General features: G+C 42.4%; 1 protein-coding gene across 2 annotated transcripts in view; it reads right to left on the reverse strand.

Moving 5' to 3' along the window:
* The window catches only part of SPTLC3 (serine palmitoyltransferase long chain base subunit 3), an 85966-nt gene that overhangs the window by 17485 nt on the left and 53094 nt on the right, over positions 1-15387 (reverse strand). For both annotated transcript variants that reach the window (XM_064509983.1, XM_026094571.2), the window contains exons 7-9: positions 11073-11178; positions 3649-3868; positions 1375-1501 (exon numbers count right to left, since the gene is read on the reverse strand). In XM_064509983.1, the coding sequence (XP_064366053.1) occupies positions 1375-1501; positions 3649-3868; positions 11073-11178 (453 nt within the window). The remainder of the gene's footprint in view (positions 1-1374; positions 1502-3648; positions 3869-11072; positions 11179-15387) is intronic.

The raw sequence follows: 15387 nt of genomic DNA on the forward strand, positions 1-15387 counted from the left end.
AGCCTTGTAAAGTCTGGCCTCACTGAAGGGCTGTGAGATATGTCTCAATAGTCTTGTCTCTATCAAGGTTTGAAACAACCCCCCGGGCCTCTGTAATGGAATAGTGCAGTGCAGTGTGGTATGATCTTACCCCTTCTCACACACCCTTTCTCTTTTCCATTCCTGCCTTGCCCTCACTCAAATCTATCAGGGATGGATAATACAGAGTTACTCTATCAGCCCTTCAGTAGGCAGGAGAGAGGACTATAGCACAGCGCTGCTGAATCAGCATAAAAGAGATTGCAATTCCGAGCAGAATCTGTATCCTCCACTACCTGTTACACAGACAGTGACATTGTCCTCAACCATTCCCAAAACAACCTACACAAGTTCAAAAACCATCAGCTTTTATCTCTGAGTTAGGATTTAAGCCCTTAAACACTGAATACATCTCAGCGTCACACAGAAATACTAGCAGACAGATATATCTCACAGTTTTTGTTGCTTGCTGCATACAGAGCATGTTACACAGAGGACTGAACTATAGTTGCATCTGCAGCTTCAGAGAAGGAATATAAATAAACCTAATCTTTCATAAAAGACACCAAATACTGAATTGTTTGGGGACAAAATGTATTTCAAAACTAGCTTCAGGACACCATAATTAATGACTGAGGTGGGAATTACTACAATCATTTCATACCATCATTTAACATACAACAGCTGTGTTGAAAGTCTGAGCTGTGCTTGAGACGCTTGCCAAATTGAAGGCTTACACTTATAAAGCAGTTAAACTGGCCACTACACTTATGAAGAAGAAATTCCTTGCACAAGCACCTCTGAGAAGCTATTTTTTGACAGCATCCAGTCCATTAATGAAGGCATAAGGGACTTCCTCCTGAACTCACCCAACAGAGCCAGAGAGTCTACTCAAAGGGCAATTTTTCATACTCTCCCTATTTGTTGCGGTGAAGTGCTGTGGGTTGGTGACTATAGCAGGTAACTCGGAGCAAGAATTGCAGAGTATTTCCATCTCTGCTGCTACGCTGTGCCTTTAGGAACTTCATCTAACCACTTCGCCTGCATTCTCCCACCTGCAAAATGACCACAGTGACGCCTCCCTCCCGTACAGGACTTATAAGAATCCTTGTTCAGTGAGGGCTAAACAATGTCCAACTGCTGTGCAAATAGGTGGATAAGGATGGAAGAAGAAGTAGAGCTGATAACACTCAGAAGTACAATGACCTGGATATTAGCTGCACAGTGAGAATGACTTCCTTTGCATTGCTACTACTACTACACTCCTTTGCGGCTGGATGACATTTTGTGTGCGGCTGTACCCAGTAGGTGCTCTGGTTATAAACAGAGCACGTGCAGTTAGCGAGGGTGCCTTACCTTGCGTCGTCCCGTCTAGTCCCATGAGACACTTCATTGCCCTGATGATCTGCTCTGCTACGGGTGGACACATGGATGTGGCGTACACAGCGCTGTGAGAATGAGTTCGTAAAAAGTCCACAAGGTCCTTACACAAGCAAAACAAAGCATGAGTGAGCTATGATGTGGTCAGAAAGCAGATCTCACTTTTAACGACCGCTGGAGTGAGAACATGCAAAAGGAAAAAGATGTTTCACCATTTATTGGTTGCTACTGTTAATATATGGCTTGAAGAAACACCAGGCAGGTGTAAATACTTTACAAGGTAGGTGGGGCAATTACAGCTGAAAAAAAGCTCTCAAACAGAATATTTACTTACATGATGAGAGTTATGACAAAGGAGCCAAAATCATTTAAAGACCAATAAACAGCTGCATTTAAATTACCTCTCAGTTCCTGTTTTAGTGGGAATGAAACATAGCACAAACGAAAACAGTATAGTTTCTCTAGCAGGAGACCTAACCTTAGGAAAAGCAACCTGACTGGTATCTATCTTTGGATATTAGCCAAATCGGAATATTAGTTTCTTAAAAGTGTAACTTCCCCTCAGTATAGTGGGGACAGTCATTTAGAGTTAGTAGAGCTGCTTGAGCATTTCCTTGTATAACTGAGAGCAAAATCTGTAGTCCTAGCAAAAGCACTGCTGTACTGTAGGCATATCTAAAATGCAAGTTACTCTTCTGAACCCAATGATACTGTAGGAAACCAGAGCTTAACTGAGACTGTCAGTGTTATGACAGGTTATACACCCAAGTGCAAAATGTCAGAGAGTAAAGGCTACCACACTAAATGCTGTGTGTGCAAGTTAAAGTAATGAACTCTGCTTGAAAACTGCCCTGGACGAAAAATATCACCAGAAGAAAAACAAAGATATTGGCACAAATTATTGGCAAGAAAAAGCTGTATAAACCTATGCTGTAATTCCAACGCTAATGATAAAGAATTATGAAACCCTATATAGGCTATGCACTGCTATGATGCAATTGTAATTTGAAGGGTTTAACCAAATAGCCCAGAAGGCTTCTGTACTCTTACTGACACAGAAGAAACGGTGCCACCCTGAGTTTTTGTTTGCATCAGCTAATGCAGGTGTATTAAGTGTGTTAGGTGAGCTGTCACCAAGGCCAGGAAGCCTGATGGAAAGCTTAGTGATATTCGCACATACAAGAAGGGTGATCCACTTTCATTTATGAAAACCTCCCAGGATTAGATGAAGAATTACTTTAGATCATCTTTTACAGGTCTAGACTTCCTATAATTTCTAGCTATATTAGCCACACTGTCCTCTGGTAAAAGTTAAGCCTTCAGAGACAGATTCAGGAAGTAAAGGAAACAAAACTAATTCTTCATGCATTATGCTAGTCTGTTTTGAGATCTCCAGGCGGAAAAAGTGAAAAATCACTCAGTGAGAAAGATATGCTTTGTACTTATATCCCTTTTATTCTACTCAAGTGTTAACTTATTAATGTTATCCTGACAATATCCATATGGGCTGTCTTAACAGGCTTCCTACTCACTCAACAAGCTACTTAAGATATACATTTGGTAGGGTATGAATAGGGTAAATTATCAGCAACCACTTGATATTTCTGTCAAGCAACAAAACTATGGCATTTCACAATGGTGCTGATTACACTTTCTCTTTTTCTACATGCTCAGTTAAAACAAGCTCAGCTCTACTTTTTGTTGACATCTATTGTTAACAAGAAGTCATTTTCCTAATGCATGCAGAACAGCTGAGGATACAGATTTGCTACTGCAGAAGGCCCTCAGTAAACTCTCTTTCTCCATCTTCCTGAAAAATGCAACTATGATAATCCACAGCTGTTTAGGAATTTTATCATCAGTGGATGAAACTGTGGCCTTAATCTCTCCATATTGCTCCACACACTGTTTACAAATATGAAATAAAGTAACAAGCAGTCTGCATGCAAATTAATGTAGTGAAGTATATTTAGCCAACCACAAAGTGGTTAAACATTTCCAAGACAAACAACAATCATCAGGGTGGCACAGAAATACCCAACTGAAGCAAATTACGTAATACAAACATGAGACAAAAATAAGAAAGTCTGACTGTTCTATGTGCATTTGGGATCCAGACAAAAATGGTACTATCTTTAGGACAGTGCTCCTACGAAGCAGTCTATATGAAAAGAGATTAAAATATCTCACACAAGATGAGAAGGTACTTTTCCTCCCCTTGATGTTCAAATGTTTGTGCTTCCCTCTTACCTTTTTGCCAGCTATGTATCCCCCAGCTGCACCAAAGCTCTTTGTGAACGTTCCCATTAACACATCGACATCATCAGGATTCATCCCGAAGTACTCCACAACTCCCCGGCCCGTCGCTCCCACTGCGCCGATGCTGTGAGCTTCGTCCAAGTAGAGGTAGGCTTTGTATTTCTTTTTCAAGAAGACGATCTCGGGCAGGCGCACGATGGAGCCTTCCATGCTGGAGGCAAGAAGAGCCGTGGTCAAAAACAACCAGTCCTACAGCCACCTTTCTTCTTAAAATACTGCCACAAAATCAAGACATTACGGGCTACAGTGACTCGGACTCCATGAAAGACCTGCTGCAAACTCAATGTGCATTAGCAGTTCAAAGAAAAATTGCAAACTCCTCCCTTCACAGGTGAATATAAAACAATCAAATAGTCTTAGAAGTCAAACAGTCAAAAGCAGTCGAAAAGTCCTTGAATATTTGCAAATTTTCAGCATCCTAGGGAAGAGAAGGAAGGTACAAAGCGAGGGGGTGACCAGATTACCCAGACTAGCATATTACAATTCACTACAAAACAAACATTGTAATGAATTATAAGGAGTTGCTATGATTCACAGCCTGGGGTCCTTGCTTATGTCGTGTATGCGACTGCAGCAGTATTTGGGGTAACAACTCTAGAGCAAATTACCCTGGTGCAGAGGCACTGTGGTATAACACACGTAGGAGATGGGCCATGATGAAAGGCAAAGAAGGTGTCATAACTTAAAGTAGCCCCAGTTGTCAGTGCAGACAAAACCAGTGATATGAAAAGGCAGCTCAGATCTACCCCTGCCTGTTGTAGCTACCCATATGCACTTTTCAGGAAATGCAGCCTGCTACTTAGCACTCCGAAGCAAAAAAAGTCTCATTTTTTTTTCTTTTTCTTTTATAGTCACACAAGAGAAAGAAAAATTCTGAATTTATACTAATATTTTACTGAGATTCCTAGAAATAAGACAAGATGATAAACCTTTTATATCACTGGTAATCACTTCAGAAAGTTAGCTGGCACAGAGGACCTGTTCAGCAAAATGAAAGCCCTGGGGACAAATAAGAAATGCACTCTAATCACATAAAGATGAAGTATCAATAGTACTGCTGTGAAGATTATTACGTCCTGAAAACCTCTGTGAAATGACTAAGGTTATACTTGGATACGCTCTGATGCACTCAGTATTCATTTCATAATGAGTTAAACATGTTATTTTCCACTAGCAGTAGTGAGCAGGTCTTTAAATGCTAAATACTTCCTATCAAGCACAAAGTGAGCGTGCTCTGTACTGGGAAAAACCAACGTTTTGTGGCTCAGGCCTGCAGCTAAGGTGTATCTGATTGCAAATGCTACGGGAGTTTCAGGTAAACAGAAATGTCAAGTTTGTTCCCAAATGGCATATACAAAAGAACAGTGCAATCAGTACAACTTCTTGGCAGCTTTTAGGCTCTGGACCAGCGGCTTTCACAGCCTGTGCTATCGGCACTCTGCAGCTGCACCGTGCAGCTGAGATTTGGTATCACGAAAGGGGGAGGCGGCGCTTTTGGCACTTGGGAAATTTTTGACAATTTTAGTTCTTCTTCATCCTTCAGCCTCCTGGGCAAGCTTGAAGCAAGTGGGAGTTCTGAGGAAGGTATTTGCTACCTGTGAAGGTTTCGAAACGACAACACGGGGGAGCCCCCTGTGCTGCTTCTACTGGGAGGTTCAGCAAGCCTGGCTGCACGTGCCCAGAGGCAGGTTTTCGGCTGTCAGGTGGCTGCTGGCGAGTCTTGCCCCTCTGTCACGCCAGCCATCGAGGAGGCAGCGGAAGGGAGCGTACATGGGCACCACAGCCTCTCGCAGCGACGTCCCCTGCCTCAGCTGAAGCTGCCGACGAGGTGGGCTTGTGCTGCGAGCCCCCGAGGGCTGGGCTCTGCCTCCGGCTCCCCCTGCGCCGGGGACAGACCCCGGCAGCCCCGGAGGGCAGCTCGAGGCTGCGTCTGGCCGGCTGGCAAGTCGGCTACGGAGCGGACAGCGAGCGGGGGCCGAGCGTGGCACCAAGGAGCACCTCGCCGGCGGACAGCAGCTCTGCCTGCAGGCAGGCATCCCACATCTACATGGACATCATTAGGTTCAATGGCTCACGGATTCAGGCAGGAGACACAGCATCTATCTTCAAGAAGACAAGTAAAAATTGCAAATGGAGAGCTTGATTTGCTGTGGGTGTGTGGAATGGGAGTTAAGTCACTGCTGAATCCCAGAATACACAGAGCTGCTACATGACTACTGTGAGGTTTAAATATGAAGATTTAATGAAAACGTCTTCTTACTACTACGAGTAGGAGATTTCTTTTTGAACTGTAAGCTGTTTAGCAAAATAAGGCACTTGCATTCAGTTTCAATGTTGATTTAGTGCTCTTGAAAGACGCTGCTTGACACAAATCTTACGATCATTGACAGAGATCCTGACGTGGCCTTGCAGTGTCCATGAAACGGATACTGTGCTGCTGGCTTGGTGTACGTTTTCTGCGCTGCCGTCTGAACAGGCCTCAGTCCTCCAGAGGCAGAGAACAGTGCTGTTCCTATGCCTCATCTCTTCCTAGCCTCTCTTCCGACCCTGGAAGATGGCTTGCGATATGAACACCTCCCTGTCTAGAGGCACTCCAAAATAAAGCTCACTTCACATACCACCTGGGGTAGCCCAAATGGAAAGTTTACTGAATCCTTCAGTAAATATTGATACGGACTGAGTTTAAACCAGAGAACTGGAAACAAACTCTAATCTCTCTGCCTCAGTCTGGTCGTGTCACTTTTCAGTGATAGCAATAAAGCCATTGGCCTGTTTCCAGATCTGCGCAAGCACACGGGGCACGTCTAAAGAGCTGGATGCAGGCAAACTCAAGCTGGCTCTGCCCAGGCCAGACATCCCCGTTACACATTATTACATCCTGTCTTTTAGCAGAAGTCGTTAGCTTGGTTGTAGGGATGTAAAGCTTCTAGGTTGCAGCTGCCCCTCATCTACCTTGTGCAGAGGGCAGAGAGAAGAGCTTGCGTCAGTCTGCACTCAGTTTGAATCCACTCTCAGACGTGGGCAGATACATCCAGAGTTTTGAGATCGCAGAATTCTGAGGCCTGATCCAATTCCTACAAAACCACTGAGACTGTTCCCAACGCAGATGGTGAGTTCTGGAGCCAGGTGCTTTGAGAGACAGAAGACTGTACTTGTGCTGGTCACCTTGCTTCGAATATAGGCTTGCTCTTGACAGGATACTACCAGTGTTCATCCAGTTTATTTTGAAACTTCTCTGGAAAGCAGTTTTCTACAACCTACTATGGCACTGCATACTATTTTCCACAGTTTCAGTCTTTGTTCTCTCAGGAGAACTAATTTACCAGTATTCAAACTATTGCCTTCCTCATAATTGCATCACTCAGCTTCTAAATACGCCCTAGAGTACCACGATCCTTTCAACATTAGAAAATCTATCTGTTCTCCTTTCACGCTACTTTGTGCTTAGGAAAATATCTCCTCCCCTCCTGACTTCTTACTACAAAAATATACACATTATAACTTAATATTTACTTTGGGCATTATATTCTTACACAGACCTTGCACATTCACACAATGGTCTCTACTTTGTGGTTTAGAGTGATAGTTTAAAAAAATCCTCCAACCCTGCCTTAAATACAACCCCATACACTGAAAGGTTAAGTGTTAATCTTTTATGCTGGCCCCCCGGCCAAAGACACTAAATATTGTCCCATTCTTTTTCTGAAGTCCAGTCACCCAACCCCAGGAAATAGAAAATAGCCCCGATAAATTTCCTATGGTATTGGCATTGAATCCCGAGGAACTTCTAGTGTATACAAAAAAGGCACTGGACAATATCCAGCTGATGAGAGAGCTATTTTCTGATTTGGAAGGAAATATATCTAAATCAAATTAAGAGCAGGGAAAAGCTGGATTAAAAAAATCATATGTTTTGATCAGTTTCTGCTGCCCCGTAATTCCTGCCCTGGGCCTTGGCCTATCTGACTCCCGGTAAAAATGTGTGCAAGAAGCAGAAATCTACCAGTAACCATGTAAGAGCACACTAACGGATTAATTTTGAAATGGAAATGGTAGAAGCCAAAGAAAACATTAGCTAGAATTTAAGTAACAGAAACATGATTTAGCAAGTCAGTTTAATTTGTGCCCTGGACACTGCCAAAACTTGTTCATGCTTTTTGTACGGAAGACTGATGGCTGGATGGCCTCTCTCAGTTTGGATTGAATATGAAATATATTTGCTCCTAGGCTAGTCCAAGATGAGAGCCAGCTTTCACTAGTGGTTACATTTAGTTCTGATTTTTTTCCTTTTTCAGATGTTAGATACATTAAAAAGCAAACAAACATATAGTTCTTGCTAGGTTGGGACCCTCCCAAGGCAAGGGGCCAATTCTGCCTTCAGTTATAACCAAATGGGATCTGTGGCTTACGGTTTCAAAACACAAGTCTGATTTTTTGAAACACTTGTGTTGACTAATAATGGCCCTTTTCAAATTTTGCCAGCTGGTAAGTCCAGGCTTATGTGCAGTATAAACACTATAACATACCTCTAATGAAAAGAATAGGCAAAATATTTTCCGTACCATCAACCTTACCATGCTAAGACTATGGTGTCCCATATAACTTTTTTTTTTTTTTTTTTTTTAAAGGAAAGCTTAGCATGTCTTTTGCATCTCTGGTAAAAAGCATTTCTGAAAAAAATTTGCCAAGCCAAACATGCAGATCAAGATATTTTAACTTGGAGAGTGGCTTTGACCAAATTATTTAAATTCTTTATTAGCTGACCCCAAAGCATAACTTCTCCCTAAGTCCTTAAACAAAAGAGTATTAAATGTTCTAAGAATACAGTAACGGCAGTCTACGTCCTCTTAAACCTTCTAGATGAATGTTAATTTACCATCCAGCAAATCTTCAAGAGAACTAACATTAGCCAATACGGGTGTTGGAAAATCTTAATCTATTTCAAAATTCATGGGCCAAGAAAGAAAAAAATTAGGATGAGGGGAAAGAACACACACACACACACACACAGAAGTAAGAGTATTTCTAAGAGAGTTTCTAATATGCCTTCTCCAGCTTTTCTTTTGCATATGAAATGTTATTAGCTACTTACTGGATTAGACTACACAGTCTGTGCATCTGTTCCCAGAAGTGGTAACTAAGGTTGTAAGGACAGATCAGTTCTGTGCACCTCAGGTTGGCAGTGTCAGCAGAGACGTAACCCGATGGGGTGTGGTGATACTATTACAGAGCTGAGCTTTGCTTTTCTTCTACTTTGTGCCTTTCATAAGCACAGACACTCAGGACATGAGTGATCTTAATATTATTCATCTCTTATTGGGTGAGAGTGATATGAATGAGGTGGAACCAAAGAAATTCAGTACCTGATTCCCTGTCTCTTTGATGTTTCCCTGTAATCAACATGCGGTGACATACTGAGACTGAGCTTTTTTAAGAAATATAAAATAATTAATTAAATTGTCAAATCCCATTGGAAAGCACTGACTTACGGGACTTTCGATACCACTAATAATTCCTATCAGAAATAAAAAACCCCTTTTAGTGAGGTTCTCTGAGGTTTGGCATGTTTTTATTTCGCATTCCAACAGAAGGACCTGCGATTATTCTGTAACTTTTGAGAACAAAGTCTTCCTTGCAAACCAAATGCAAAACAAAACAACCCTCCTTGCCATTTATACATCTGGAGATAAAGTTGCAAATGTCACAACTATCTGACAGTAGGTTTGTCCCACTGCTTCGCCTGATCGATGCCTTTGTGTCACAAGTTTACCTCCTCTCTCTCTAGTGGTCGATATCCAGACCAAAGGATTTAAAACTGAACAAAGCTCAGCAGCCACAGCATTTTCTACAGGCCATGTGACTGAGAAGTATTTGTCAGTAAAATGTTGGTGGTCCACTTCATTTCTGCATGATCAAAGTCCTTAAATCTGAGTTTTCTTTTAGTTGTGCCAAGCTGTGTTTATTTGCAGTATTTTTCTGTTTATTCTGGTTCAAAGGAGAAGTTCAAACTTCTTTGGATCTGCTGCCGAACTGTTTCACCTCTGAGTGACAGGTGGTTAGATAAGGACTGATTTGTCCTCTTTGCACCAGATTGGAAACTAGGTAAAAAGAGAGTGCTGATGACTATGTAGCTGTGACAACATGAGATTGTAAAAGATTCATTATGAAAAAGGCTAATCAGCTCAATTGCACTAGCAATCCTCAAGAAAATGGCATAAAATAGTGCCATCCAGACTGCCTGTATTTCGACAACACATGAAATCATACCTGTGTATAGTGTTTAATGCTGCTTTCATAAACCACATCACGTCTGTAAATGAGTGATTCCCTTCTGCCTGGTGCAAGTGTTTACTGCTAAACTTATCCTTCTCCCACTCCCCCCTCTCTTGTCGCTCCATTGTAGCCTCGCCTACATCTGTACAATTGTTCCTCCTACTTTCTAGATCCCTGCTTCTTCAGTCCTTGCCTCCCCTGCTCCATAAGCTCCTGGGACCAACTCCTCGCCCATGCGCTCCAGTTTCCTTTGTCTCCCCATTCACACTTTCTGCTAGGTCCACAGCTGCCCCCACAGCGACATGTGCCCCACTTGAGCAGTTGCCAGAACACAGCTGGTCTGGGGCCCCTGCTTTGCCGCTCAGCTCTAGTGATGGCTTGTCCCTCTGGTTGGACATAGGGTGTCCTGCTCTAGTGAACTGGAGCCAGATGACTAGAATACTTTGTAATTACATGATATTATTAATACCAGTAATATTTGACATATCCTTGAAGATGCCTCTGTCATTCACATTCCTCCAGTGATGGAGGCTACATGAAATACCTGTTAGACTGTGCGTCCATTAGATCCAGCACTAAGTACTGGAAAGGTGCTGGTGTCACTTGGTCTGAGTTTAGCTCGGGTTTTTAGTTTCTACCAGCTGGGTAAGAATTGGACATGCAGAACTTACCTGTTAGGAATAGCATTGCTGTCTTTTGATCAGTGCATAACAAACTTCTTGACTTATTCACTTTGCGAAACTCCTCAATCCTTCTTGCTCCACGAATTTCATCACATCTCTGGTGACATACATGAGCTGATGATCTGTCTTGCTTTCATAGTATATCCCCCATTCCAAAGGAAAATGATTTGCTAATCAGCATTCAGAACAACAAACAGGATCTAACTGGAGCAATTTACGCCAGTGCTCTATGACCTAATGAAAATCAATGTATTTATAAGATCACTGAGGATGCTAACATTACCTCCACTGTCATTAAGATTTCCTTTTGATTCCTAAGTTAATGACAGCTTCACTCAATATATCATTCTGTCCTCAGAAATGATGAAGAGTACTCACGTTTCTAAAACACAAACATACCTGTAAATGCCCTCCACAAGGATGATAATTTTTCTCCAAGCTCTGTGGCTTCGAGGTTGCCCATCTACTACTGCATCCTTCAGTAAACTCTCAAGACTCTGCGTGTCTTTATTCAAAAATAAGGAAAAGGAGAAAGCAAAAGATTAACATAAAGACTTTTCCAAGGAACTTTCAATTTTCTTCTGGGTGCTATTTTTTTGTATTCAGAAAAAGACAACATCAATAAAACGTATCACAAAGATAAACTTCCTTTGTTAGCAGGCAAAACCCAATAATTGATTTAATTTACTTGAATGCAATCTAGTGACAAAAAGAGTTTTAAAAAAGCTCTCAATTATGCACCTTATCGAGGAAAGAAAATTTAATTTCTAGAAATTCTTGGCTTACATTTTTATTTAAAGGCAAAATGGAACTCCTCCTGTTAGCTACAGAGGTTGTCAGCTGTTGCCAATATGCATAATGTCTCAAGGCTTTTTAAAAAGTAAGTTTTTAGTCACTTCCCAGCATCACCAAAGGCTCATGAATAAAATGGACTGCCTCAGCAAAGGTTTGGATCAGGATGTGGAAGCACATCTGGATAGCAGCAAGAGAAGTCCTGTCCTTCTCAAGAAGGAAAGAGAGTGAAAGAACTCTAATGAGAGAGGGAGACACAACTGGGTACACCTAGATGGCATGGATACCCTAATTCAGTGCCAAAATGCCTGGCACTGGCATGACTTCAATATAAGGAGTCCTGGAGCAATGTTAGAAATGTAGCTGCTTTCTGACGAGCTGAGTGTGGATAATCTCATAAGACACTCCAAGGAAAGCCACTGAAATTTCAAAAAACATGAAAGAAGGAAAAAACCCAGAGAAATATAGAAATAAGGGTCAGATCAAAATGTGGCTCTCACTGTGGAGTTGAAATCTAATCAGCATATTGGTTTCTGAGTGTGAATTAACACTCTCCAAAATGAATTATTCTAGTACTTTTCAGAAATCTGGATAGACATTTCAAAATGTTTTCAAAGAAAATCTTACAGAGATTTCCAACACTCCCCATATTACTAGAGACCAGACTAAATTGTGGGCTGGGAAAAATTAATGGCATTTTTTCATGATATAACCCCACCTTTCCAGCAAGACATCTTAATGCAGTTATTATAACCTTCCAAAATAGTACAATACTGATCTTTAAAACAGAACTCTTCCAGTTGAAGAAAATACATCTTACCTATATTAATGTTGACCTATAGTTCAGTTTCCACCTGACTAGAACGAGACCATTTGCACCTTAACTGTCTACCACACATAACCCGTAATCTCACTTCTCACTACTGCCATTTAGTAATCTCAGTGAAAGATTAATTTCTCAAACACCTGTGCCATTCTGTACCTTACTTTGCAATCTCCTGACCTAGCAAAACCTCGCTATAACTTGCAAAGCACAACAAGTTGCAGCTTAATTCAACTGCGCAATCATCGGTGCAGCTGGATGAGGTCTGAGATAGAAATGTTATTACAAATAACACACTGCACACAGCACAGTTTCCACTAGATGGCAATCAAGCAAATAAAAGTTCCCCAGTGCTTTAAAAGGAATTTATACATCAGCTGACAGCTTGCAGCACTTGCATATTTCATAGTAGAGAGCTGCTCACCTTCCCTTTTGTTTCCAATAGATAACATTTAGAAATCATTTACGGTTCTGAGGATTAAAGGACTCCACAGGATGACAGAAAGCTCAGGCATTACAAAAATGAGGGAAGATTTTCAGTCACTCAAAGTGGAATTTAGGCATTCTCTTCCCTCCACTGAATTTAACTGGGTCTTGGTCACCTCTATCTTGTTGGGACTTTTGAAACTCTCCTCTGAAGCATACAGGGTCTTTTGAGTCAGTGCTCTGTCTATATGTCAGTCCAGACTGATGCTAGACTTCAGGAAAGTCAGTTTGCTCAAAGCTCAGAGCTGAAATCATGGCTTGAACATTCAATTGTTCTAACATATCCACATGGAAAGGAAGGAAGGAAAGGGGGGAGGACAAAGAGGAGGCTGAGATGTATACAACTTTGTTTTAAGGAGCTAATTTGGAAAATACATGGATGTGAATAGCTCCTCTGTCCAAACTAGTGCGGAATGAGAGATTGCAGATAGGGAAGAACCTCTCTGAGGCATGAGCTTGCCTGACTTTAGACATCATGTAGTCCTGCTGGAGTCCTGGCTAAGGATGCATGTTTGCAAGAGCAGGGCTGTTTCACTTTGCTTTTGATATCTCATTCTGAAAAACACGTATATCTGTCCCTTTCTTAATCCTGTAACAGCCAACACATACTTTGTTAAGGTGCAGAGAAATTTCACTGCCCCTTTCATTCTGAGCTTGTAGTGTCTCATTTGGAAAAGGGAAACTGGAAGGAGAAGAAAATCTGTTACCTTTAATCTTCTTAAAGAAGACTTCTCCTGTTACTCAGGCAAAATAAAGATGCGGTGCTCTCTGTGTGCACGTGCTTGGACTTTCCAGACAGCAGGCTATATTGAATGCCAAGAAATAAAGAAAACAGTACCTCCCCAGCTGACTTTCTAATATCAAATTATTTGCCTATTAAATATAGTTAGACTGTAAAATACTGTGGCAGGCACGAGTTGCACAAGTTCATCTTGAATAACCAGTTATGGGGAAAATAACTGTGCTCTCTCGTTTGACCATGACCAGCCTGGGATCCTCAGCGGTAGAGGCTAACAACCGTTCACCAGGCCCAGGAGTTGGTGGTAGGAATTTTATTTGATTAATTAATCAAAGCACAACTGAATCTAACCTTGCCTGAGTTTCACCTGCTACCTGTGGCATATTTTCTACATATGAAGGATAAGGTTTCTGAAGCAAGAACTGTGGGTTGCTTGGGTTTTTTAGAATTCAATACAGCGAGGATATATAAAATGCTCTTTTGGGATCCTTCAGTACAACAGAAGCAATAACAACAACTCCTTCTACTGGTTCTTGAGGCGAGCCTGGACCTGGGCAGGCTGCAGTGTGCTGTGCTGCCTCCAGCGCAGGCAAAACCCAGGCTCTTGCAGGGTGCCCCTGCTCTCTCCCACACACGCTCTGCACCTCCTCCTGGGACACACTGTCTCCACCCCTCATCTACTCATCCCTGCATTACAGTGCTGGAGATGTCATCACCGTTCCTCTGCGTGGGCTGAAATCCTCCTGCGTGATGTCAGCTGAATCCTTTGTAATTAAAATAAAAAGGCCCCTACTAATCTTAGCACGTTCTCCCTTCCTTCCCCTTGTGTTTGCCACTCTCACTTTCGGTTTCTCCCACTTTGCACTCTCATACAAGTTCACACACAGTCTGTGGCTGGAATGAGCCACTATTTTTAAGCACCTCTTGAAAATCCTGCCCTTCTTCCCCTATGTTTTCCTGCCATTCCAAGAACTGGGAAACTACAGTCATTTTTAGCATTAGAGTGGCAAGTGAATGTCTGATAACCACAACACCTCCCTAATTAGCCTTGGCTGTTACAAAGGGGAAGGGGAGAAATGCTGTATCCCCCCGTGAGCCCATTGCCTGCCCCTTCTCAGCCCCCCATGCAACGAGCTCCCTCGCGCTGCAGTGCATCTTCTGCAGCGTCCAGCCCCTCCTCTCTCACTGTGCCTTGCCCAGGCTCTCTCCTTGCTGGGTGACCTGACTGCCTCCCTCCGATGTCATCCTTCCTTGCAGATCTCTAAAGCAACAGCGAAGAGAAACCACCACAAGCCTTTTTTGTTAGACTAAACAGTACCTATAGGATTTTAAATAGTAGTTTTCATTCTAGTAGAAACTAGTCTTTGAGAAGTCCCTGACTGTTGGCACAGCTCTGAACAGCAAGAGAGTACTTGGAGTTGTTTCTCTGAAATCACGGCATCGATTATCTTTCTTTGGAGTGGGGCAGGGGGTGCTTGCTGCAGCCACAGTAACAGGCCTAGGCTCCCCTCTCTGCCCCCCAGTAAAAGCTGAGCTCTGTGAAAGTGAAGAGCCCTCAACTCGGGACAGCCTCCTACTCACACTTAGCAAGTCAAACACGGCTTTTTCAAATCAGAGAGGGCAAATGCAGACGCAGCATGCTAGGAGCAGGATACACCAGTTTTCTCTCTGTGGCAGCGTCTGTATGCGTCACATGGAAATACATGCCAAACTGGATTAGACTGTGGTCCATCTATCTAGTGCAATGATCTTGTCTCTGACAGCGGCCAGAGGCTTCAAAGAAGAAAAAACCTTAGTGGGTAACGTGCCTTTCATCGTGCTCTGTAATAGCTAGAACAGTACCCTCACTTCTTAAATTCAAGGGCCACTTAAAC

Source organism: Dromaius novaehollandiae, chromosome 3 (genome assembly GCF_036370855.1).
Source record: "Dromaius novaehollandiae isolate bDroNov1 chromosome 3, bDroNov1.hap1, whole genome shotgun sequence".
Classification (NCBI taxonomy): Eukaryota; Metazoa; Chordata; class Aves; order Casuariiformes; family Dromaiidae; genus Dromaius; species Dromaius novaehollandiae.